The sequence below is a fragment of the Diplotaxodon limnothrissa genome, linkage group LG7 (assembly GCF_057381915.1).
Source record: "Diplotaxodon limnothrissa isolate DT_005_m linkage group LG7, D_limnothrissa_male_GT1.1, whole genome shotgun sequence".
Taxonomy (NCBI): domain Eukaryota; kingdom Metazoa; phylum Chordata; class Actinopteri; order Cichliformes; family Cichlidae; genus Diplotaxodon; species Diplotaxodon limnothrissa.
The window spans coordinates 15,854,313-15,876,977 of NC_140602.1; the positions used below are offsets into that span (position 1 = coordinate 15,854,313).

The 22,665-nt window shown below is 40.0% G+C and overlaps 2 protein-coding genes across 2 annotated transcripts; both read left to right on the top strand.

The window, feature by feature from the left end:
• The first annotated feature begins 673 nt into the window (after positions 1-673).
• sqor (sulfide quinone oxidoreductase) lies at positions 674-7,783 on the top strand. The gene is made up of 10 exons (XM_085357532.1): positions 674-808; positions 1,435-1,639; positions 1,815-1,985; positions 2,118-2,171; positions 2,276-2,470; positions 2,601-2,810; positions 3,006-3,189; positions 6,499-6,566; positions 6,686-6,864; positions 6,951-7,783. The coding sequence occupies exons 2-10, from the start codon at positions 1,442-1,444 to the stop codon at positions 7,006-7,008; spliced, it is 1,317 nt and encodes a 438-aa protein (XP_085213658.1). The 5' UTR covers positions 674-808; positions 1,435-1,441; the 3' UTR covers positions 7,009-7,783.
• Positions 7,784-8,820: 1,037 nt separating this feature from the next.
• Positions 8,821-21,712, top strand: ctdspl2a (CTD (carboxy-terminal domain, RNA polymerase II, polypeptide A) small phosphatase like 2a). The gene is made up of 13 exons (XM_085357533.1): positions 8,821-9,085; positions 11,096-11,307; positions 14,103-14,238; positions 14,411-14,557; positions 14,745-14,984; positions 15,127-15,220; positions 15,730-15,841; positions 15,956-16,042; positions 16,153-16,215; positions 16,313-16,392; positions 18,183-18,309; positions 18,449-18,544; positions 20,800-21,712. The coding sequence occupies exons 2-13, from the start codon at positions 11,119-11,121 to the stop codon at positions 20,863-20,865; spliced, it is 1,437 nt and encodes a 478-aa protein (XP_085213659.1). The 5' UTR covers positions 8,821-9,085; positions 11,096-11,118; the 3' UTR covers positions 20,866-21,712.
• Positions 21,713-22,665: the final 953 nt, after the last annotated feature.

Below are 22,665 nucleotides of genomic sequence, written 5' to 3' on the forward strand. Positions count from 1 at the left end.
CTTTTCGTTGTAGGCTTTTTGCACCAAATTTAACCTTTATATAAACATAACCCTCCAGCTTATACGTTTTATCTGCTGAGCAGTTTACGTGATAAGAATCTGCGGGCGTGCACACAGGAAAATGACCAGCCATAAACAACAAACCTACAGCATGTTGATGGTTTAAAGGGCAAACTCGTATAGTACTACTAGAAGCCTACAGTAACAGAGATGTCACAGATGACTTTATTAATAATAAAAGCATTCTCGCACATCACGTAACAAATACATTGCTGGTCCATCACCGGCTCAACGGGTAGCACGTACAAGTCACAGTTTGTACCGTAAATAGTGCTTTCCCGGCCGACTACGTGCAGGCGGGGCGGGCATGTCCCCAACCCGCCCACACTGAGGTGCTTTCAGGCCAAAGTTAGTAAAGTAGAGTGTCAGATTTCGACAGCACAGGAAAACAATGTAACACTTAAAAAAAGTCTAAACTTTTGGGATATACGTTACCCCGTTTGCCAAAATACCCACAATAATCTATTCTGATGCATTTAGTTTAATTAGGCTACAGTGGCTGTAGAAGCTAACACTAGAGTTTTAAACTGACGGTTAAAAAAAGTCGATTGTGATTGGTGACTCGCCTGGAGTGGGCGGGACCGGAGGTGCCAACTGCAATTGGGCAGCGGGTAGGGCTTGAAAGCGGCACTGGTACCTTCTTCACTGAGAGGAAATTAGAAATTAGGTCAGACGGACTTGTTCCCAGCCTAAGAGCATTCCGCCTAAACGGACATTAACACGGGAGGTTGACAGCGCTCCTGCTGAGGTAGGCCTGTGCTTATTGACGTACTTGTGTACCTGAGCACCACGTTATCAGCTCTCTGTCTGTGTTGGAATGATTGTGCGGGTGCCAGCTTGTTACGCAGCATGCAACAGCAGCAGCACTGCCTTGAGTTCAGACTGTGCTTGGACCCGGATAGATGAGACCTGTGTTCACGTTTGTTTTGGCGTAACAGCTCTGAGGTGGTGGTGCAGTGTACAGCTTCTTTGGACCTGTTACTTTAAAGCACCGTTAAATGTTATGGTATCGCACACTGTGTGGGGTTTTTTGTTTGTTTGTTTGTTTGTTTATGTTTGTTTGTGTGGCCTGGTGGGCGCCTGTGTTACAATACTTGTGGGTAGAACCACAGATAAAACCCACAAAATCAAAATCATGACCTCACACTAGATATTTGGGCTGATTAGCAAATAACAAATAATGATCAGACATGTGATGAGAGTTTGAAATCCTGCTTGTTTTATTTCCACCAGCCATTCCTGTATCCGGCTAAGCTCTTTACTTTCTAGCTAATGGGAAACAGCAAAGCAGAAAGTAGAGATTGTCATGTTTTTGCACTAACCCCAGACAGTGTAGCTGAGGCTGATCTAAAACGACCTGTGTTTATGGTTCAGACACAGGATGGCTGCACTGCGTCATCTCAAGCAGTGCCACCCGAGGGGCATTGCTATCTCTCAGTTTCACACAAGCAGCCCTGCCTCTGCCAAACAGCATTACAAAATGCTTGTGCTGGGAGGAGGAACTGGCGGTATCGCAATGAGCTCCCGGATGAAGAGGCTGGTGGGAGCAGAGAATGTAGCTTTGGTGGAGCCCAGCGAGGTAAGGACACACTAGAGGATCACAGTAACCCAGCACCCACTGCAGATTTAGGCTTTCATTCATTTCATCCGTGACTTCCTGTTTACATTTCTGTGCTTCAAACCTTGAAAGGAAACTTGCACGCAAGCTTGTGTCAACAAAGTTTTTTTTATTAAAAAAAAAAAGTGTTTTTCAGATCCACTACTATCAGCCAATATGGACCCTGGTTGGTGCTGGTGCAAAGACTGTAGCGTCCTCAAGCCGTCCCACTGCGAGTCTTATGCCATCTGGAGTGAAATGGGTGAAATCTAAGGTTCAGGAAATTAACCCAGAGACAAATACTGTACGCACAGCTGACGGGACTGAAGTAAGTTTGCAACAGGAAACTGTAAAGTTATAAAATGGCTTAAAAACACGTGATCTGTCTCTGTGTGTGTAAGAGAGAGAGAAGCTGAATATTATTTTAAAGACCTGACATAAACTCGTTTTCTCCCTACAGATCTCGTATGAATATTTGATTGTGGCGCTTGGTTTAGAGCTCCATTATGAGAAGGTGAAATCACAGGGTTTTTTTTCCCATTTGTTTAATCAGCCTCTGCCAATTTACATCTTAAGAGATTTATACTCATACTTTTTTGCTGTTGTTTTTACTTGTAGATCAAAGGACTCCCAGAGGGGTTTGAGCACCCAAAAATTGGCTCTAACTACTCTGTCCAAACTGTGGAGAAAACGTGGAAAGCATTGCAGGATTTCAAAGAGGGCAATGCTGTGTTCACTTTCCCAAATACTCCTGTGAAATGTGCTGGAGCGCCACAAAAGATCATGTACCTGTCAGACGCCTACCTCAGGAAGGTACTTGAATCTTTGAGATCTATTCAAGAGACAAAAAATCAAATGTGATTTTTTTTTTTTTTTTTTTTTTTTTTTTTTTTTCCAAATTTGATGAGTGGTTTTTGTTTTGTTTTTTCTGCTTCAACTGAAGACGGGCAAAAGGGCAAAAGCCAATGTGATCTATAACACATCATTGCCTGTGATCTTTGGGGTAAAGAAATACGCTGACTCACTGTGGGAGATTGTGAAAAAGCGTGACCTACAGATTAACCTGAGGCACAACCTGATTGAAGTGCGCGCAGATAAGCAAGAAGCTGTGTTTGAAAATCTTGACAAACCAGGGGAAACCAAAGTTATCGAGGTAACTGTAACAGCAACTTTCACTTTTGTTTCATGTATAAATGTTCTTTTTAAGTACTGATAAAAAGGGTGTTTGTTTGGGGGGGTTACAACCTTTTAGGCTACACAGTTTCTCTTTTTGCATCTTAATATATAAAATATTTGAAAAAGAAACCCCAGAATAACCAGAATTTTTTTTAATTAATTTTTTTTTAAGTATGAAATGCTTCATGTTACACCACCAATGGGACCCAGCTCGGTGATTAAAGGCAGTCCGCTGGCCGACGAGATCGGCTGGTTGGATCTGAACAAAGAAACTCTCCAACATACCAAGTATCCAAACGTGTTTGGGATCGGAGACTGCACCAACCTTCCCACATCCAAAACCGGAGCGGCTGTCGGTAAGTGTGTTGTGCACTTAGGTTGATCGTTGCGCCGAGTGAAGTCTGGAAAACTCTGCTCATTCATTCCACAGCTTCCTCTTGTGTGACCTGCTTGGACTTTTGGTTGGGTTTTTGCATTTTTTTTTTTTTTTTTTTAAAGCTACTATCTGCTGTATTACACAATCATTTGTTGGAACAAGACTATAAAACACCACCACACCCAGTGAATTTGTTTCTGTGGGGACATTGCTTGTTTTAGTAGGTTGGTCAGTGTGTCAGGTATCGTTTTGTGAGTTTGATTGGATCCTTACATTTCACAAAGAAGGTTTTCTTTTTTGTTTTGTTTTTTTGGTTGTATTTGGCATGAACAGATAGTACAAGCTTTAATCCTGCACACTTGGCTAATTTTGGATTTCCTGTGTCGTTGCAGCCAGTGCAATCATTGTTAATAATAAACTACATTTCAAGCAATTCAGCGCAGACTTTAGATTTAACATATCGTGTCTCATCACTTAAGGAAAATACCCACACTTTGTGGTGCAGTAGTTTCATTTTTCAGTGTGGAGACAGATTTCCAGGTTAGCTATTATTCCTGGATCATCCTGCCACGGTCACACGCGATAAAAGGATTACGTGAACAGATGTTCTCGGGTGTTTTAAGCCCACGTTTGGACTGGACTAATCAGGCAGAGTCGGACATGTCCTGAAGCCACTCCAGATTTGTCTTGTTTGTATCATTCAGGGCATTGTCGTGCAGAAACTTGACTCTTCATCTTAGTGTTCGGTTGCTGTGCTCTGGAACTGGTTTTGGCTGCTTTCCTTCCTTCAGCTCCAACCAGGCTGAGATGTGTTGGCATTAAGGCTGATATGAGTCGGTGATGAGCAGTGGCCGAGTGTTAAATACATGGTCTGTTCACTTCTGACTGGATAGTTCAGTTTGGAGTTCTTTAAAAGCTCTATGGCATACTTTACAAAGCTGTCTAATGGCTTTTTACTGAGAGTCACTTCTGTGTAGCTGGGGTACTATACTGTTGTCCTTCTGGAAGGTTTTCCTGTGAAGAGCATTTCTGTTAAAGTGATGTTTGAATCCATAACAGAGGAGTGTCCTGCTTTGTTGCTCAGCCAACTTTACCAATAGAGTTCTACAAAGAGTTCGTGTGTGTGTGTGTGTGTGTGTGTGTGTGTGTGTGTGTGTGTGTGTGTGTGTAACATGTTTTTGCTTAGTCATGGTGGGGTATGCAGCCTGAAGCGAGTGTATACCTTTGTAAATGTATCGCTCACTGCTTTTCTTTTTTCAGTCTAGAGGATGTGGCTGTTTTTAGCCCCTCTAACAGTTGTAGTGTTGACATTATCTGCCGGTCAGTCCATCTGTCTGTCCTTGGGTGAAGTTTGATCTGGAGGGAAGTGTGTCGGTAAAATGCTACACAAGGTGAACAAGTTTCATATTTATAGTTAAATCTTAGGTTCAGAGCCACTGCGTTTCTGGGAACGTGATCTAGTGAATATGAATCTACTCTATGCTGTCTTCTGGGTGTACAGGTCGAAGGCATACACAATGGACGCACTTGAACAACAGATCACTAACTATAAATGCTTCAGATTTTGCTGTAGTCTTCTTTAGGATAAGAGCTCAAAACTTTCATCGCTGTTTGCTTAATTTGGAACAGTAACTGCTGTAAGCATCTCTGGCTTCTGATTGGTTCAGATGTTTTAACAAGCTGCCTGAACTTGTTAAATTTAGTTGAGGCTAATGAAGTCAGAGAGCACAGTAGCCTTACATGCTGCTTGCTATGTTTGAAGTCTTTTATTCTTCTGCCACATTTCTTATTTTGTAACAAAGACCTCCGAACGCCTCAGAGTTGAGACTTTGACTCGTGGCCTGCCCACTTTGCATCGCCACAGGTCATTATGCCTTGATGTCAACTAAATGTTCTTGACTCTCTGATGTAATCACTTCCTGTGTGTACTTCACTTCAGGCTTTAATTCCCATTTAAGAAATGGACCCACCCTCAAGTTGCTTAATAGCTGAATAGTCCCCGTATATCGTTCCCTATAAGCTTCTATGGCAGTAAGAAACATAGTTTTAAATGGTTCTTTGTAGTATTATCACTTTGACTTTCAGATCAAACTATTAAGGAGAGGTCAAAAGTGACATATTTTAAGTCTTTATACAGTAGGGTTCTATATATCAATAATGCACACCAAATTGTAAGAATCATAGATTCTAGATTTTAAGGCATTTTATCAATTTTCAACCAATAAATCACTGAGAACCTTCACAGACAATAAATCATTAAGTTGACCTTAGTGGATGGAAGCAAAATTTTAATGGTTTGTTAACATGACCCCACTCTACACCCCTACAAAGTTTTATCAGAATACATTCAAAACCTTTCTGAGCTAATGTGTTTACAGACAGACTGATAACACGCAAAGGTTCTACTGAGAAAAATAACCTCATTGATGAAGGTAAAAACCAAGAGTAAAACTCACAGCTATGTTTAACAGTCAGGGTAAAAGCATTTCCACACACAAAGTGTAACGCAAAATCAAGCGATTCTGACTAAATGGCTGTGTAGCTTTAAGAAAACCACGTATGACTGGGGGACCTTCAGTTTGCAAATCAGAATAGAGGTTGGACTCTAGAGCAATGGGCAAGGCCCAGGTGGTCTGAACTGGATTTGCCCTGATCCAGAGCAACAGGTATGACAGGGTAAGAAGATCGGTGGATGAAGTGATTCACTTATCTTGTTTGGTGCCTGCTGTAAAAGTCCGTGGGGGCAGTGTGGTGATCTGGGGTTGCTTCAGTTGGTCAGTTTCAGCAACATTGTGTGTCCAAAAGTAAAGACTGAATGACCAGGCTTTTCCATCAATGGCATATTTTCTTCTACATACTTAAAAATGGAAACAATTTATTTGGCTCAAATTGTAGAACAGTGGTTGAGGGAGCATGAGACATTGTTTGCCCTGGATTGGCCACAACAAAGTCTAGATGTTCAGGATGTGCTGGAGAACAGTTTAATCCCATCATCAATGGAAGCTCTTTACAAAAAAAGGAATGTAACTCTGGATGGAAATGAATGTTGTGGTGTTGCACAAGCTTATCAGAGCTAAAGATAGTCCAACAAAATGTGACTTTTGTTTTTGGTTGAGCTTTGTATTTGTCAGTATGTGCAGGTCACCTCAATGATGGTGTGCATTTTAGGACCTACAACAGCTTCCAGCAAACTTGACCAAGATAAACATGCTGGTGTAATTCAGTTTATCGAATAAGGACCTGTTGGATATAAGCAGAATTTAAACTCTTTTTGTTTGTTTGTTTTTAGCGGCACAGTCTGCCGTCTTGAGCCGAACTATCAGCAAAATATTGAAAAAAGAAAAACCAGATAAGAAGGTAAGTGTGACAGCTATGATTCATGTGTTTAATTTTCTATATGGTAAAGCTGCTTCTTAGGAAATACGTCTACTGAAAAACACACAAACTGATAATCTGTCCTTTTCTTGTTTATTTAGTATGATGGGTATACTTCATGTCCCTTGGTCACAAGCTACAACACAGTAATCCTGGCAGAGTTCGACTACAACGGACAACCGCTGGAAACGTTCCCCTTCAACCAAGCCAAGGAGAGGCGATTAATGTACCACATGAAAACAGATGTGATGCCTCACCTCTATTGGCATGGGCTTCTTAGGTATGTTTACAGTTAATTAACAGCAGTTAATTAGCAGCAGTTAAGCCGCTACAACAACAGCTTTGTCTTTATTTGTCTCACGACAGGGGGCTGTGGGGCGGACCGGGACCTTACAGGAAAATCATGCATCTTGGGATGAAATGAAACCTCATCTTCAGTTTGAATCTGAAAGGAAATTCATTGTGTAATCATCTACCCAAGGGTGCACACGCATATGGATAAAGGAGTAATGTGAATGTTTTGAACATCATGATTAATCGGTCTCACAGAAAAGCTCATTTAAGTAGCGTTTTTGATATTACTGTGGAATTAAACGACTGGAATGATGGAGTGGGTCTAAACTGCTCATAGATCAGCTGTTTTTTTTTTTTTTGTGGGTTTTTTTGTTTGTTTTTTGGGTTTTTTTGTTTTGGGGTTTGTTTGTTTTTTTTTGTTTATTGGTACTTTTGACAGCCCAATGAATGGCCGGTCGAGATGCTTTCATAAGCCAGAGATGGGGCTTTTATAGGGACCGAGAACAAAAGTTTGTAGAATACTCTTACTCCACACCTCTGGTGTTTTGTTTTGTTGTTGTTTTGTTTTTTTCAGTTATAGTTGGTCGGCATTGGCAAATTTTATATAGTGACATTAAAAAACCAACTCTAAATTCAGATTATTTCAGGGTAGCCTTTAAGCACAGCATATAAATATTACTCTTTCCTAGATTGCTACATTTAAAACCGTGCACATGTGTACAGTTTAGTCATTGTGCGTGAGATGTGTTCAAGTCTTTGGCTTTATTTAGAGTTTTAAACTAATCAAGCTACCACACATTGTGTAGGATTTGCCATTTGGGGTGTTTGAACATTAACATGCAGGCTACAACAAGTGCTTTTTCTTGCATTTAGACGTCAGTGTCTGAAGTAGAGTTTTGTACATGATGATGATTTTTTTTTTTTTTTTTTTTTTTTTTTTTTTTTTAATTAGTTCTCAACTGAGGCGAAAACATCTTGGTGGCTGTACAGTCAACGCTAGCTTCATTGTATTAAAACAAAAAAAAAAATCCTATAATCATTAAAATGACTGAAGCTTATGAAACCTCACGTCAGACTGTTATTGCAGGATAATATGAAACAACAAATGAATTGTTTTGTTATTGCATTAATTATTACTTTATAAAATTACAGTATTGGACTTTAATGAGCAGCTTTGATTTGAAATGGTTAAATCTGAAAAGCGGTTTTCAGACACGGGAGGGAGGCCAAAATTTAATTGCACACTTGTGTAAAATTGCCCGTATGTCCTCTGAAATAAGAATATGATAGGCTCTCAGAGGAAGACACTTTCGATAGCACTTTTGCATAATCTGAATCATCTGTTTTACCTGATCACTATCAATAGACTTTGATGTGTACTTGTATAAAAGTTGGATTTAATTTGCAAAATCCAGAGACCTGGGTCACTGGATTCAAACAGACTACTCTTTATTCTTCTCTCTGCATATTAAAGGTCATCAGCAGGACTACACTTCTTATTGCAAACTGGCAGAATATGTCTTCAGTTCGTGATCACCTTTCCAGCAGCAGTTTAATGTCAACGTTAAAAACATCAATAAATGTCGGAAACCTGCAGGGATATTTAAATGACTGTCTCGGATTTGGTTAAATGCTAAGTTTAATTCACTTTCATCCCCCCCCCAACAAGAGATGATCTAAATTTGACTAAAAGCTGAGCCTGCTTTTAGTCCAATTATACAGTATAATGTGGAGAAGCTGCTTTTGTTTTGGGATTTTGTTTTTTGCTTGCAAGATTTTTGAAAGTCTTAAAACGTCTGAACCATCCTGGCCACTGTCCTACAAAAAATGCCAATTTGCAGTCCAAACGTTCAGATTCGGCTTAATTAATACAGGATTCTTGCAGTCGCACAACAGCACCAGCAGGGATAAAATGTGACGGAGAGCCCGGGTCCAGCTGCGCACATACTAAAGCCATTTTCCTGTTGACTGCGCTCGCCACGTTGGTTCACCTACGTGTGTGTCACATTCTTCTGCGCACCGCAACGTTATGTTTGTGATGAGGCGGGAAATGGCGTCCGCAGACATGGTCGATCTGTGACTAGCTACTGAGCGACGGACACAGCTGGCGGCAACAACCACGGCCCGATCTTTGTCCGTGGCCGCCACGGTCGTGGCCGAGAGCTGACAACGCTGCGGGACGTTTTGAAGAGCTTCCTAGATCATCGGTAAGCATCGAACAACGTCAACATGTAAACAAAAAGGCTTGTCCCCCCCGTGAAAGCCCGACTCCTGCTAGCTAGCAGCTAACGTTGGCTACCGAAGGGGGCGTAGTCTCAATTGCTAAAGATGGTTACGGGAGCGAACAAAATGACGCGTTAGCCACAGCGAAGTTTGCTTTAATTACCTTTATTTCACTGAAGGATTAAAGAGTAATTTCCATATTACCTATAGATATGCTGTCGGAAGACACACTAGAGGAGTTTTTTGAAGCGGAGGGAGTAATGTCACGAAATGGCTTTTGCTGCCTTTGGCGTTTTGTTAGCTTGCAAGCTAACTATAGTTTGGTTAACGTTAGCCACAGAACCCACTGACAGACAGCGCCTGTTTTATGCTAGCATTAACAACAGTTCTGTTAAGCCTACAGGTGTCAGTTCTGACTACGTAAAGTCGGCGGTGGGCCAAATAATGCGGGGCATCAGCGTCAGAGCGGTGTTGTCTGTGTAGTATTGATGCTAAATGTCAGCGGTTGGCTAACGTTAGCGGTAGCTGACGTCGTTGGCGTTAAGGCAGCCCGTCTGATGTTACATAACGTTAGACAGCGGTGCTGTTTGCTGTCAGATCTCATTCAGCAACAACTTAGCAAACATATATAAACACAAAGCCTATCCTCTAAGCAGCAGCTAACCTCGGATAACTCGAAAGCTTCATATTTTTGCTAACTTCTGCTGTTTACCACCCACTCCGCTGACCGGTCCGGCTTACACGAATTTTTTGTTTTCATAACTTTTCTTTCATTTATACCGGAGTCGAGTGGCCGTGACAGCTAAAAAAAAAAAAGGCAAAGGTATGCGTTTCATCTGAACTAATTTGATGAGCTTCCTTAAGTTACTCAATTGTCTGCACACATTTTGACTAGATTGGTGGTGAAGTGTCCATAAATCGTGGGTTTTCGTTGCACAGCTTTAGCACGCCAATAAAAACGCATTTGACTGTATCTGCGAAGGGAGACAGAATGAGGATGTGAAAACTGTAAACATAAATAAATACAACTTTAGGAACTTGCTTCTTTGCTATAGTAAACTAGAACCACACACAGTCATGTCAACGTATGTGACCTGTATTTACACGTATTTCATAAAACAAGAATTTGCGTTGGAAACTGAGGGGAATTTAGAAGCTGCATCAGTGTTTTTCGTGCATTTAAAAAGAAAAACCAAAAAAAAAAACTGAAACACATTAAAGAGGTTTTTGGGTAGAGCTTAAAAAAGATGGTTAGCTTTGTGGTGTATTTTTATTTTTTTAGTATTATTTTGTTTAGAAAATAAGCAAGAAAGAACATAGATGAAGTAACTCAGTCTTAGCCCTTGCTGTACTTGCATAGTAACGCCCAAAGGCCAATTTTTTTATTTATTTTTTTTAAATTTTTAAGCCAGGAAAAACCCTGACACAGTTTGTCTGCCGAAGAGAGAAGTTGCTATATCCTGCTCAGCACAAGTCCTTGTCAGGATAAGAAATGTTTGCTTTGTGTTTATGTAAAAAGTCTTGTCTTGTATGATATTGGCTGGGCAGCAGATCTGAAAACCTATCAGGATTTTTAGGCACATGGTTGGAGAGGAACTTGTGCAATTTCCTGCTGTTTCTGACCTTTTGGTAAACAAAAGCCCTTTTGATACTCAAGTAAATTAAAACACCTTTTTTACAAATTAAAAAAACAATTTAAAATAGTGATAATTTTTATGTTTTTATCACAGTCTAGGTTTTTTGAGGGGGTTTTCTTGGGGGGGTAGAGTTTCATGTACTTGAGTGTAACTTGCATTTTTGGTCATAAGTAATGGGGACATGCACGATTCCTGTCAGAGCGGCAAAGCACACTTTTTTTTTTTTTTTTTTAACCATTTATGGATGGATTGTGTTTACTGTTATAACACAAAGGATTGAGTGTCTACCCTTTGTGTTTGAAGTGCAGTGTCAAAACCGCTCAGTCGACTTAACTCCATCTTTTCCTTCCTTGTCAGATTTTTCTATGTGACGTTGGTACATGATGAAGCTGAGAGTGCGTAAAGCTCCTCAGCAGCCGAGCGTAGGCCATCAAACCCACCCGTCCCAGGCCAAAAGGAAACACTGTGAAGTGGAGCCATCGCCGGTGAGAGGTCGAGGCAAAATGCAGAAGAATGAGACAGGCCTGTTCTCCACTATCAAGAAATTCATTCGTGGAAATGCAGTCAAGGTAAGCACAGCTTTTTTTTTTGTTTTGTTTTATGTGCTTCATTCTGTGCTTCATAGTACGGCGCAAGAACACACACAGCTACTTAAAAAAACAAACCAAAAAGCTGATAAAGGGAAGCTGTGTCACGCATGTAACTGTTAGTAGTGTTTTTAGACATCGAAACAGCAGGTTTACAATTATTTTAAGTCTGACTCAAATTACTGATGTCCACACAAAAGTTAGATATTTTTGTCTTAGACTGCCGAAACCTCCTATAGGCTTCAGTGGGTTCGTTAATTTTTTCCACGTTGTTTAGTTTTACAGTTTCCACATAGTGCTAGTTTGCTTGGTTTTTATTTGTTTTTTTTTAGTTTTCATTGTAAATTTTTGTTAATATAACACAGGTGATGAATGTCAGGGGCAAGATCTAAAAAGTTCAGAATAGGGATTATAATACAAGCACAGCGTTCATGCTATGCAGGCATGTCAGCCTTAATAAACACATACACTAATGCATCCTAAGGTGTATATTAGTTCTACACAGCCAGGTTTTCTTTGTGTCTGCTGGCTTAACAATACCTTAAACCCCAATCAGAGATAAACTTAAGCTTTCTGCTTGCACGCTCACGTAAAAGGGGCGGCGTTTGCCCACATCGTTTGACTCTTCTGCACAAAAATGGTTCGATTTAGCACCACTCATTCCAATCAGAGACATTTTACTCTGTAAAAAAACATGACAATATCACAGTAAAATGCAACACTGCTGCTTACAGGAATACAAGAAAATGCAATGCTGCAGAAAATCCCCAGATCTACTGAGTTCATGATCATTATTAGCATACTGTGGAGTAAAGTAAACATGTTAATATCTTTGCTGTTTTTTTATTTCCGACCAAGCAGCCACACATTAGAGCTTGAAACCTTTAAAATGCATCTATTAAAGCATCAGAGGTTACTCTGTGTGTTTGACTCTGACTCTGTCTCACAACCTAATAAATTAGACTTGGAAATCAGTTTAGTTTGCCACCAGATTAAAGTGAAATCAATTTTATTGATTGAATAGATATCCTGTTTGATAAACGGCCTAATAATGTAACCATAATCAGTTTTCTGGTCTGTGTTCTAGTAACTGAAGTTCCAGCAGTGTAAAACAGGTAGAACAGAATGTAAAAAAAAACATGTAGACATTTTCTGCATCACCAGCTGCATGCAAATGCAGTGACAATGTCACACATTCATTTCAAAGGAGGGCTTCATTTAGTGGTGTTGGGACAGTTTGACTTAACAAGTTGCATTGAGTTGAGTGTTCTCCTTTTTCCTGTCAGTCAAAGCACTTTGCACACTCTGTTTTTACCCCTCAGCCATAAAAAGGTCCGTGGGGTTTTGTTGTCTCCCTACTTGGCAGACAAAACTCTGTGTGTGGCATGTGCTCACGCAGGTTTGTGAAAGTGATAACTTGATAATGTGCCATTGTCAGGGGTAGACATTTGTTCAAACACAAGTAAGAGAAATGAGACAACTGCAGACCGACTCAGAGTGTAATTAGAAAACGTGCGCACGGGTGAATGTCTCTGAGAAGACACCCACACGGGTGAATGTCTCTGAGAAGACAAAACACACCGAGCACAGGCTTGCTTGCTTTATTTATAAGGCAAAAATGGGTTACATAGTACTTCCTCTTTTAACTGTCAGGGAAGAGGTTAAACATTAAATCAACTTATCTGATCTTTCACACACTGGGATAAGAATACAGAAGTATATCATGCTTTATCTGACATCACAGACACTGAAGGAAAAGAATGCATCATTATATCATGCTGTCAAACATCTCAGACACTGAGGTAAGGAATGCATCAGTTTTCCTTTAACAATAGACTTGGTTAGGTGATTCTTCAACAATAGGCTTGGTTATGTGAAAATATATGAACACACAAAATATAAGGCATACTTGGTTAGAATATAAGGCACACTTGATTATATTGTATTATAGAGATTTGGTTATAATGTATAATGTAGAAAATCTCTAACAGCCATTCATACCATAGGTGCATCTACTATGTTTGAATTTCAGTGATCTCAACCTCAAGGTCAGAGGTCACTGGGAGTTTGATTTATAAGTGCATCTACTAGGAAGCTGAGGGGTAGCACTGGCAGCTGCCAGTATTGTTATCATTGTTATGTCCTTAGAGGGGTACTACAAAGCAAGTTTAGTGGGTTAGTGAGGTATGTCAGTGCACTGACTTTTAACAGATCATCCTTCAGTTTTCTTCCATTTATTTGATTCATAGTGGTGAGGCAGACTTGAGGCTATCGTAGAGGTCATGGGGTAGAGATGGAGTGTACTCTCGACAGGTTGCCTGTCTATTGCAGGGTTGACCCACACAACCATTGACAGTCACACTCAAACCTGCAGCCAATTTGGAATCACCATTTAACCTAACATGAATGTTTTTGGATTGTGGGGGGAGGCTAGAGTACCCCGAGAGAGCCCACGCAGACACAGAAAAGGCCCCGGGCGGCCAGTGGATTCAAATCTAGAACCTTCTTGTTACGAGGTGGCAGTGCTAACCACTGAGCACCGTTCCGCCCCAGAACAGAAGTCACATTTTTAATCAAATGTCATCACATGCTTGTAAAACATCCACATTGAGAAATTAAAGATGCGCTTTCTGTGGTAATGTCATGGCAACTGCTTTCAGTGCTGCTAAATATATTTTGCATTGCAACATGTTAGCGATTTGCACACTGAAGAAGTTAAAGCTGTGGAAAAATGTCAATTATGTACATTTGTAACTGTGTGTGTCGTTTCTTTTTAGGTGGAGCAGGATATTCCTGCCAAGCGGAGTCGTATTGATTGTAATCCCGACGGTGATCTCATTACTTCAACACCACAGACTAGAGGCCTCTCTAATAAATCCGTATCCAGAGTTTGCCGGAAAAGTCCAAATAAAGGTATGACAGACCAGTCTATAGAAGCTGACCATAACAATTCGCATATCTTTCATGTATATTCTGCAGTTTTATAGCTCTGTCTTAAGAACCCTAAAAATTTTACAATAGTGTCAACAAACTAAAACCATGTCCTTTTTCCCCCTCCTTTTTTTTTTCTTCTTTTCTTCAAAAGACACCATGACCTGCCATAGTAAACCAATTAAACCAAACGGTAAACTGGAGGCCCCCGTCGACTCAACGAGCAGCCCACCACGCACCACCCTCCTTGGAACCATCTTCTCCCCAGTCTTCAACTTTTTCTCACCAGCAACTAAAACTGGTAAGAAAGTCCACAAGTATTCTGTAGCCGATCCACAGGTAATTTAGGCTGAATTAATAAATAATAAATAAATGATAACAAACAATCATGCTGAAATATCATAAACTGAATGGTTTTAGGGGTTTTTTCTGAAGAACCAGCGATATATGACTGAAAGCCACATCTTATTTGTATTCCCTCTGTTAAGCCACTCCTGGCTCTGATTCTCCCGGCCAAGCCATGGAGGCAGAGGAAATCATGAAACAGCTGGACATCGAGCAGGCTGAAGAGATGCCGAGCAGCACTCTCACATCCACCCTCACATCCACCGAGGGCATCGCTCCGTGTCACACTGCTCCGATTTTACCACAGAGGCTCCACATTACCTCCGATACAACCATAGAAGAAGGAGAGATCGTCACTGAAACTGACATGCCCCCGTTAACAGGTACGACCACGCACGTTAGGCCTAATCCTCCTTGAATTTAAAACTTAATTCACATAAACAAGGACAACTTCACAGTAGAGGCTTGTTATTTCTCAGAATCATTGCATTTGAATTTCTCTTAAATCTTATGTGTCTCTGTCAGCTCCTGGGTGTATGCCAGATGGCAGCTATCCACACTCATTACCTGCAGTTCCAGCAGAACCCTCATACGATGAGGACTGGGAAGTTTTCGACCCGTAAGTTAATCAATTTTTTTTTTCTTTTTTTAAAACAAACTCTAAATTTAATATAAATCCTTTCAGTGTTAATTAAGTAAACATTAATAGACTTGGTGCTAATAGAATAAGTGCTGCATTGTTGTTAAATTTGAGCTTGCACTTTGCGCAGCAAACCCTGTCTTTGTTGAGTTTTGTGGTGTGATTCCACTTGAAATCACATTCAAGGTGACTTTGTATGCTGGTGTTGAGCTTGTTGTGAAACTTTCAGCCACCAGGTGGCAGCAAAACCACACTTTTAAGTCTGTGCATCGCTCTGCGTTTACTTCACTGGAGGATACTGTTTGCTCATCCCCGATTCCCCCAGTGAAGATTAAATATTCTCTTTGTTTTCCTTTATTTTTTTTATCCAACATCTATAAAAGAAACAGTAAATAAGTTATATTACTATCAAAGGTTCAACTGGGACATTTAAATACTTGTGATTTTTGACTGTTGATATATTTCCTTTTGGTTTCTTTAAATTCGAGGTACTTCTTCATCAAGCACGTGCCTCCGCTGACAGAAGAGCAGTTAACACGCAAACCGGCGCTGCCTTTAAAAACACGCAGCACACCAGAGTTTTCTCTTGTCCTTGATCTGGTAAGCAGCAAAATGTCCCTTATGCTTTCATCTCAAAATAAAATAAAAAAAAGACTCAAATTAAAGACAACAATAAAATAAAAATAATTTGTTTTTTTCTTCTCTTGCTTCCAGGATGAAACTCTGGTTCATTGTAGTTTGAATGAGCTCGAAGATGCAGCTCTGACATTCCCCGTGCTTTTTCAAGATGTAATATACCAGGTACAGGTTCAGCATCATTCCCCAGTTTAAGAGACTCACTTTTTATGGCTGTTCCTAAACCTTCTGTCTCTTGATCTATTTTTTCTTTTTTTTTTTTTTTAAACCTGCAGGTGTATGTTCGGTTGAGGCCCTTTTTCAGAGAGTTTCTCGAGCGCATGTCTCAGTTGTACGAGGTAAGAGGCATCTTTTGTTAGAGTGCATACGTTTGTTTAGTCTGGCCTCCTCTCAGATTCAGTATTAGTCATTTATTGCTGTCCATTAAAATTTCAGATTATTCTCTTCACTGCTTCAAAGAAGGTCTATGCTGACAAGTTGCTCAACATCCTGGATCCGAAAAAACAGTTAGTAAGGTCAGTGGGAACGTGCATCCAAAGATGAACTCTGCCTGCTTTGTAAGATGTCTGGTAGCTGTAGAGTAAGAGAGGAAATGAACAGGATACAAACCTGTATTCATTCCATCAGAGTTCACCAGCTTTATTCTGTAGTCATCCTTAGGAGAAGATCCAAGATGAACATTTAAAATATCGCTCTTGACACAGGGAAAAAAAAAAAGGAACTTCCTTGATTTTTATACCAGGTGTACTATCCAGTATTCAAGTTCTTCGTGTTTCCTTTTCCAGTAAAACTAACAGCAGGTTTTCTTTACTGGAAAAGCCATAAAGCTCCTCCCCCTTCCTGATTGTGTTGATTTTGTAAACAAATCCTTTGAAGATTTGTGTTTGGACTTCTCAGCAAGCTCCGTTGTTGTTTAGAAGAGGTTCAGTTTATCAGGCAACCAGCTTGGTTGTGTGTCGCTCCTAAGCAGAGCCTATGCACAGCTCTGGAGAGTCATGAGGGGGAAAAAATCAGTATTCCCCAACTAGTAAGGCTTCTGGTTGTTTCGTGTATCTGAACGGCAGCAAAACTTTGAGCTCCGATCTTTACATCCTCTAATTGCACCTACACCGCAGCTAAAGCCACTCTTTTATTAGCACTTGCTCCGACCCAGCCAGTCAGGATGCTGATTAAACAAGGACCTAAACCTAAAAAAGCCAGAAAGGATGTATCAGATGACGATGTTAGCAACGAACTCCAAACCGAGAAGATGGAAGAAGCTAGCGCCCAACAGACCAAGACTAGTGTTCTGACTGCAATTGAGTTGCAAGTGATTATTGGGGTTGCTGGTAGTCGCTGGAAAAACAGTTGCTTAAGGTCCAGTCACACAGGTTTGCAGAGTGGTTAGTAACTCCCTGGCAACAACCTGTTGCTAGCATAAATGTGCATTCCCCAACTGATTGGCAAAACCCTCTTTGTGATTGCTTTGGCAGCTGCAGTTGTAGTTTGCATGGAAGTTATGGACCTCTCTACAAATGCTGTTCAGCAGCTCTGCTGGCTGTAGTGAAGCTGTGAAAAGTGTAACACAAACCAGAAATTGAGATCATGTTGCCTTCAAAATAAAAGTTTGAAGGCAATGTTGCCTGTAGCACTGAGCCACAAATCATATTTTAAAGACTTTCTCCAATTCTAGTTAGTGTTGCACTTTTCACCATTTTGCTATTGCTGGACTTGCTTGGACTAAATCTCTTTTTTGCAAATATTATGTATCAAAATAGTGTCTTGTCAATCACGAGTTGTTAGCCAGTAAGCATGCAGTTTCCCAGTCATACCCACCTTGCATTGGTATTTTGGCAAACTGATGGTGGGTGTCATTCATTTATTTATTTATGATTAATATTTGAAGGTCATCACTTGCACATAAACATGCAGCTTATATCATTTTTCTCACTCATTCAAGCACAACCAGCATTACTGATTTGGTCCTCTCAGCGTGTCCAGTGTTTCATGAATATATTATTCTGAAAGCACCATTCACTCCCTTTTCATTGTTTCAAACAAACCAATCTGAAATGCCTGTCGGGACGCTTGCATTTGTTTTTGGGGTTTTTTGGGTTTTTTTTTTTTTCATGAAACATTTATTAATTTCTTTTCCTTCTGTCACCTTACCGCCAACCTCGGGACAAATGCACAGTGTAAATCATTTGACCCTTTGAATTTTTCTGTAAGCATCATTAACTTCACCAGAGCTCTTCTTCCTTTGGTGTTATTTTCTCGGAATAAATCTGTCATGCTGCATTTTTCTTTTTTGCTTTCTTTCTTTTAGACATAGACTATTTCGTGAGCACTGTGTGTGCGTTCAAGGAAATTACATTAAAGACCTAAACATTCTCGGGCGGGATCTTTCCAAAACTGTAATAATCGACAACTCACCCCAAGCCTTTGCTTATCAGGTAAAGTTCTTACACCAGAAATTATTTTATTATTAGTTGTTTATTTGTTTTTTTTAAATGAATGAATTCATTTTAAACTGCACTTTTATCCATGATTTTGTGTCACATTGATCTAAACACGCGTTTTTGTTTCTTTCAGCTTTCCAATGGAATCCCCATTGAGAGCTGGTTTGTGGATAGAAATGACAACGAGCTTCTAAAGCTTATTCCTTTCCTCGAGAAACTTGTGGAGCTGGTATGTACTTGGACTTGTAAATATTTGCATCTGTGCAGTCACACCAGTGGAAAATAACCACAGCTGGCAGTCTGCTGTCACTGTTCCACCCACTCTTCACCACACGCAGAGTTAGCTGTGTAATAAACTTACCAGTTTTATATTTAGTGTTGCTAATAGAGAACATATAAACAAATATGTGTAAATTATTTAAACAAACCAGTTAAGTTTCTTACTTTGCTACTGATTCATTTAACTGAGTTTCAGTCTGTATATCTGCATTGGTTCATGGTTTGAAAACCACTGCACTGTACCAACAAAATGCTGCGTATGGCTGCTGAAATCGCAAATTTTGATTGGCTAGAAAGCTGTAGTCTAACTCTTGGTTAGATAACAGCTGTCAGTCAGCTGTCAATGGCTTAATTTGGTGCCAGGTTTAGTTTTGTGACCAATGCATTTAACCACAAAAAAGGGAAGTGTCAACTCAGTCAACAACGCTCACATTTTAATATTAGATTTTTTTTCAAAGCTTTGTAAGTGTATAAACCCAGTCAGCAAAGAGAAGGTGGTCTGAGAGGAAGTGCAACCAAAAAAGAGCAGAAAGTAAAATGGTGCAGAGAAGTTTTAGGTAATGTGAGTAAAGCAGAGGAAGACGGACGTGAGAGGCAAACATTGCTATTAACACAGCACTGTGTAACATTAACTCTGCTGGATTGACAGTAATATCATGATTAGAGCTGGGCAATAAAACGATAACATTATCATGCAAAAGGTTTACTCAATAGTGATATCAAACATGGTCGGTATAAAATCGATAGAGCTCACTCCATCCATGTTTTGACGGACAACACAAAAGGCCATTGACAATAAGTAGTGCCAAGACAGTCATGTGGGTAGAATAACATCAAAGCCACACAGGTTGGGTTGACGTACACGGGGTAGGAGAGACAGCCGGCAGCAGCACATGAGCTTATATTTGGGCTGCTACACGCATTGCGCTAAAAGCTCGGGCAAGGTAAAAGACGACATGGCAACAGAAAATGAAAACTCAGAACAGAGTAGTGTGCGCTCCAACACTGCAAACTGTGTTGAAAGCAGGTTTCCACAAAGGCCAGGTGACAAGGCATGATGCCAGTAAGCAGAGTCGAAAATGTCAGATTTAAGAAGCTGATTAGAGAAACTGAGCCTGTTACCAACTTCGTGGCTATAAACGTTTCTCTCAGACGACTTTATCCTGCTACATGTGGAGAGAAGAGGGAGAGATGAACAGCTTTTTACTACCACAGCGGATTAGTGGTGGAACGAGTCACACATCTGATCCATGACTGAGGTCTAAGGAGCTTGGAAAGAAAAAAGTGTCTGGACTTCTTTAAGTTGCTTGAAGACGTTTCACCTAGCCCCACCTTATCCTGTAATTTACTGAGGTCAGATGGCCCAGGCTGTGAGTGGGCATTAAAGCGTCTGGCGTCTCATTAGGGGGTCCATTGTCCCTCTTCAGGGGGACACTCCCACAGGGCTTAAATCTGGGACTCTCCACCATTTGACCCTAGAACTGAAGAAGCTTCTTGGATGAGAGGTGAAACGTCTTCAAGCAACTTAAAGAACTCCAGACGCTTTTTTCTTTCCAAGCTCCTTAGACTACAATGACCTGGATGACTGAGAAGCTTCACAGACATCCATGACTGAGACTCCCATTGATACAAAAGTAGAACACAATTGAGTGTTAGTTTTGCTTATGTTCTCCTTTTATGTATATTTGAAAGTTTTAAAAAATTTGTACTGATATGTTTAGTATTTTCTGTTTGTGGAGTTAAAATGCTTTACCTCTATACTGTATTTATTAAATTTTTTGTTGTAATAGCTGCTTTATTTTTTTGGACCTGACCAAAGAATTTAGTGTTGCAGTTCGTTTTTGTTCTTCTGTAACACTTGAAGGTTTTTCCTTGTCAGAAAACCCATGTCACATATTTAAAATACAATTGCACAATGTAGCAGCGCATTTATCATGTTCAACGGCTCAACCGTAAATTTTAACATCTCATTTTGGTGTAAAAGGGAACCTTTGAACTTTACGGAAGTAGGGATTTTAATTTTAACGTGATATCAGTATCAACTGAAAATATTAGCAGCCCAGCTCTAAACACATTGCATTTAGTGAAAGTTTGTCTTTACTTGTTTCTCGTGCAGAGAAGAAGACATCCTGAATGTGTGATCAAAATGAAATTTTAATAATTTACAGTTTTTAAATCAGTCTCACCTTGTCTGTCTCGTCCCAGAATGAAGACGTCAGACCGCACATCCGAGAGCGGTTTCGTTTGCACGACCTCCTCCCTCCAGACTGAGGTGCTAATGTTCATTTACAAGATCGCAGTGGAAGAAGGAAAAAAAACAAACGGACTCATAGAAGGATGTCTTCAGTGGATTCAGCTCTGAATGGCAGTGTTACATACACAACATTGCCATTATTATAATTTTTTTAAGTCGTACAAAAAAAAAAGAAAAAATGAAAATTATGCTCGAGTCCACAAAAAAAGTCCTGGATGTTTCTCCACACACACGCACACACACGCACACACAGTGAAGGCAGACTCAGAGCAGAGGTTTCTTAGCTCACTTGTTTTCAGTGCGACCTTGCAGACGGCCTCCTGGAAGGTATTTTGTCATTTGACAAAACTGAATGTCACAGTGTTGGATTACAAGGACATTGTTGGTTTCCTCCTGACCTCCAGTGGCCAGTCAAACCTGTAAAATATTCACTCTATTTGCCTGTAAATATATGTACATAATTGTTTTGTTTTTTTGTTTGTTTGTTTTTCTCTGAGGTTTTTAAGTCCTTTTAGTTTCACTTCAGATTTTAGTATGTACTCTGACTCGGTTGCTTTTTTCTTTTTTAACTGATAAAATGTTGTTTTGTTTGAACTTGTTGATAAGCAGCTGCTTTTCTGTTGTATGCCTGCATAATTCCTGTGATGCTTTACTCCATTACATGCAGTCGTCTCTTATAAGGTGCAGTTTAAAAAAAAAAAAGAAGAAGAAGAAAAGAAATGAGTGTCTTTGGGAGGAAAAATTTTTCTGAAATAATATTTTAAAGCTATGAAATGTAAGATAGACTAGGGTCTCAAATGAATACCAACCCATAATGGCAGAATCTTAATTTTGGAGATTTTTATTTAAGAGTCCGCTTCTGGTTGCGACATTTTGATCGTCCTCTTTGACAGGAGGGGTGGGTGGGAGGGTGGGGTTCAGGCATCTTGCACTTTGACATCCAGCCCTTTGTAAGTTGATGTAAACTCTTGTCACTTTTCTACACAGATGTGTATCGCCTAAATTTGTTATGTGGGGGAAAAATGAAATTGTAGCACCAGCAAATTGCCAACATGTTTGCTTTGAATCTTCTTTTCCAAGACGTCTTGTATGTGGGATCTTTGATGTAGGAGTCACGAGTTTTATTGACTTATTGAATGATCACTCCTGGTGTATTCAGTGTTACTCAATGGTTTCCTTGAAAATAAATACATTTTTATACGACACAAGGCTTCCTAGCAGTAACTGAGATTTTAGTTTGTTCAGCAACACTTTTTTTTAAAGATTTATTTTTAAAGTGAAGACAGCTTGCAGGATTATGCAAATTGATACAGAGGTGGACGAGTGAATGTGGAGATGCTCCTCTGGGATCAGTGCAACAGGAAAGAGGAGCAGGAGTTCTTTGGTTTGCTTTTTCTGATCAAAGCATCATTTTGATACTTAAAACTTTTTTCTTTTTAATTTAAACTTTATTTTGTTTCCTAGACCTCATCAGATGACATAACCTTCAATGTTTTTGAAGGTTATGGGGACTAGACGGGGCATATTTATCCTATATGGGCTTCTCTCCTTTGGCTATGTCAACGACTAAGCAGTAGGACATGAGGACTAATGTGTAAAAAGATTTAATTGAATAATTAAAATTAAGTGAGAGAATAGCAGCTAACGTTAGCTAGCTGGCGTATTATTTAAAGAGGAAGAATAAAATTATTAGTATTATTAAAAATAATAAACCTGTGGCTCTCTTTCACTTTTGTCCTGTCTTCCTCCCCTCGTCCCCAACTGGTCTCTCAGATGGCCACCCCTCCCCGATCCTGGTTCTGCCAGAGGTTTCTTAT

Bases quoted from the DNA above. Each gene is read 5' to 3' on its own strand.
- sqor (XM_085357532.1), top strand. From the start codon at position 1,442: ATGGCTGCACTGCGTCATCTCAAGCAGTGCCACCCGAGGGGCATTGCT. The intron at 3,190-6,498 runs GTAAGTGTGTTG...GTTTGTTTTTAG, and splicing joins CAAAACCGGAGCGGCTGTCG to CGGCACAGTCTGCCGTCTTG. The intron at 6,567-6,685 runs GTAAGTGTGACA...TTGTTTATTTAG, and splicing joins AAGAAAAACCAGATAAGAAG to TATGATGGGTATACTTCATG.
- ctdspl2a (XM_085357533.1), top strand. From the start codon at position 11,119: ATGATGAAGCTGAGAGTGCGTAAAGCTCCTCAGCAGCCGAGCGTAGGC. The intron at 11,308-14,102 runs GTAAGCACAGCT...GTTTCTTTTTAG, and splicing joins TTCGTGGAAATGCAGTCAAG to GTGGAGCAGGATATTCCTGC. The intron at 18,545-20,799 runs GTATGTACTTGG...GTCTCGTCCCAG, and splicing joins TCGAGAAACTTGTGGAGCTG to AATGAAGACGTCAGACCGCA.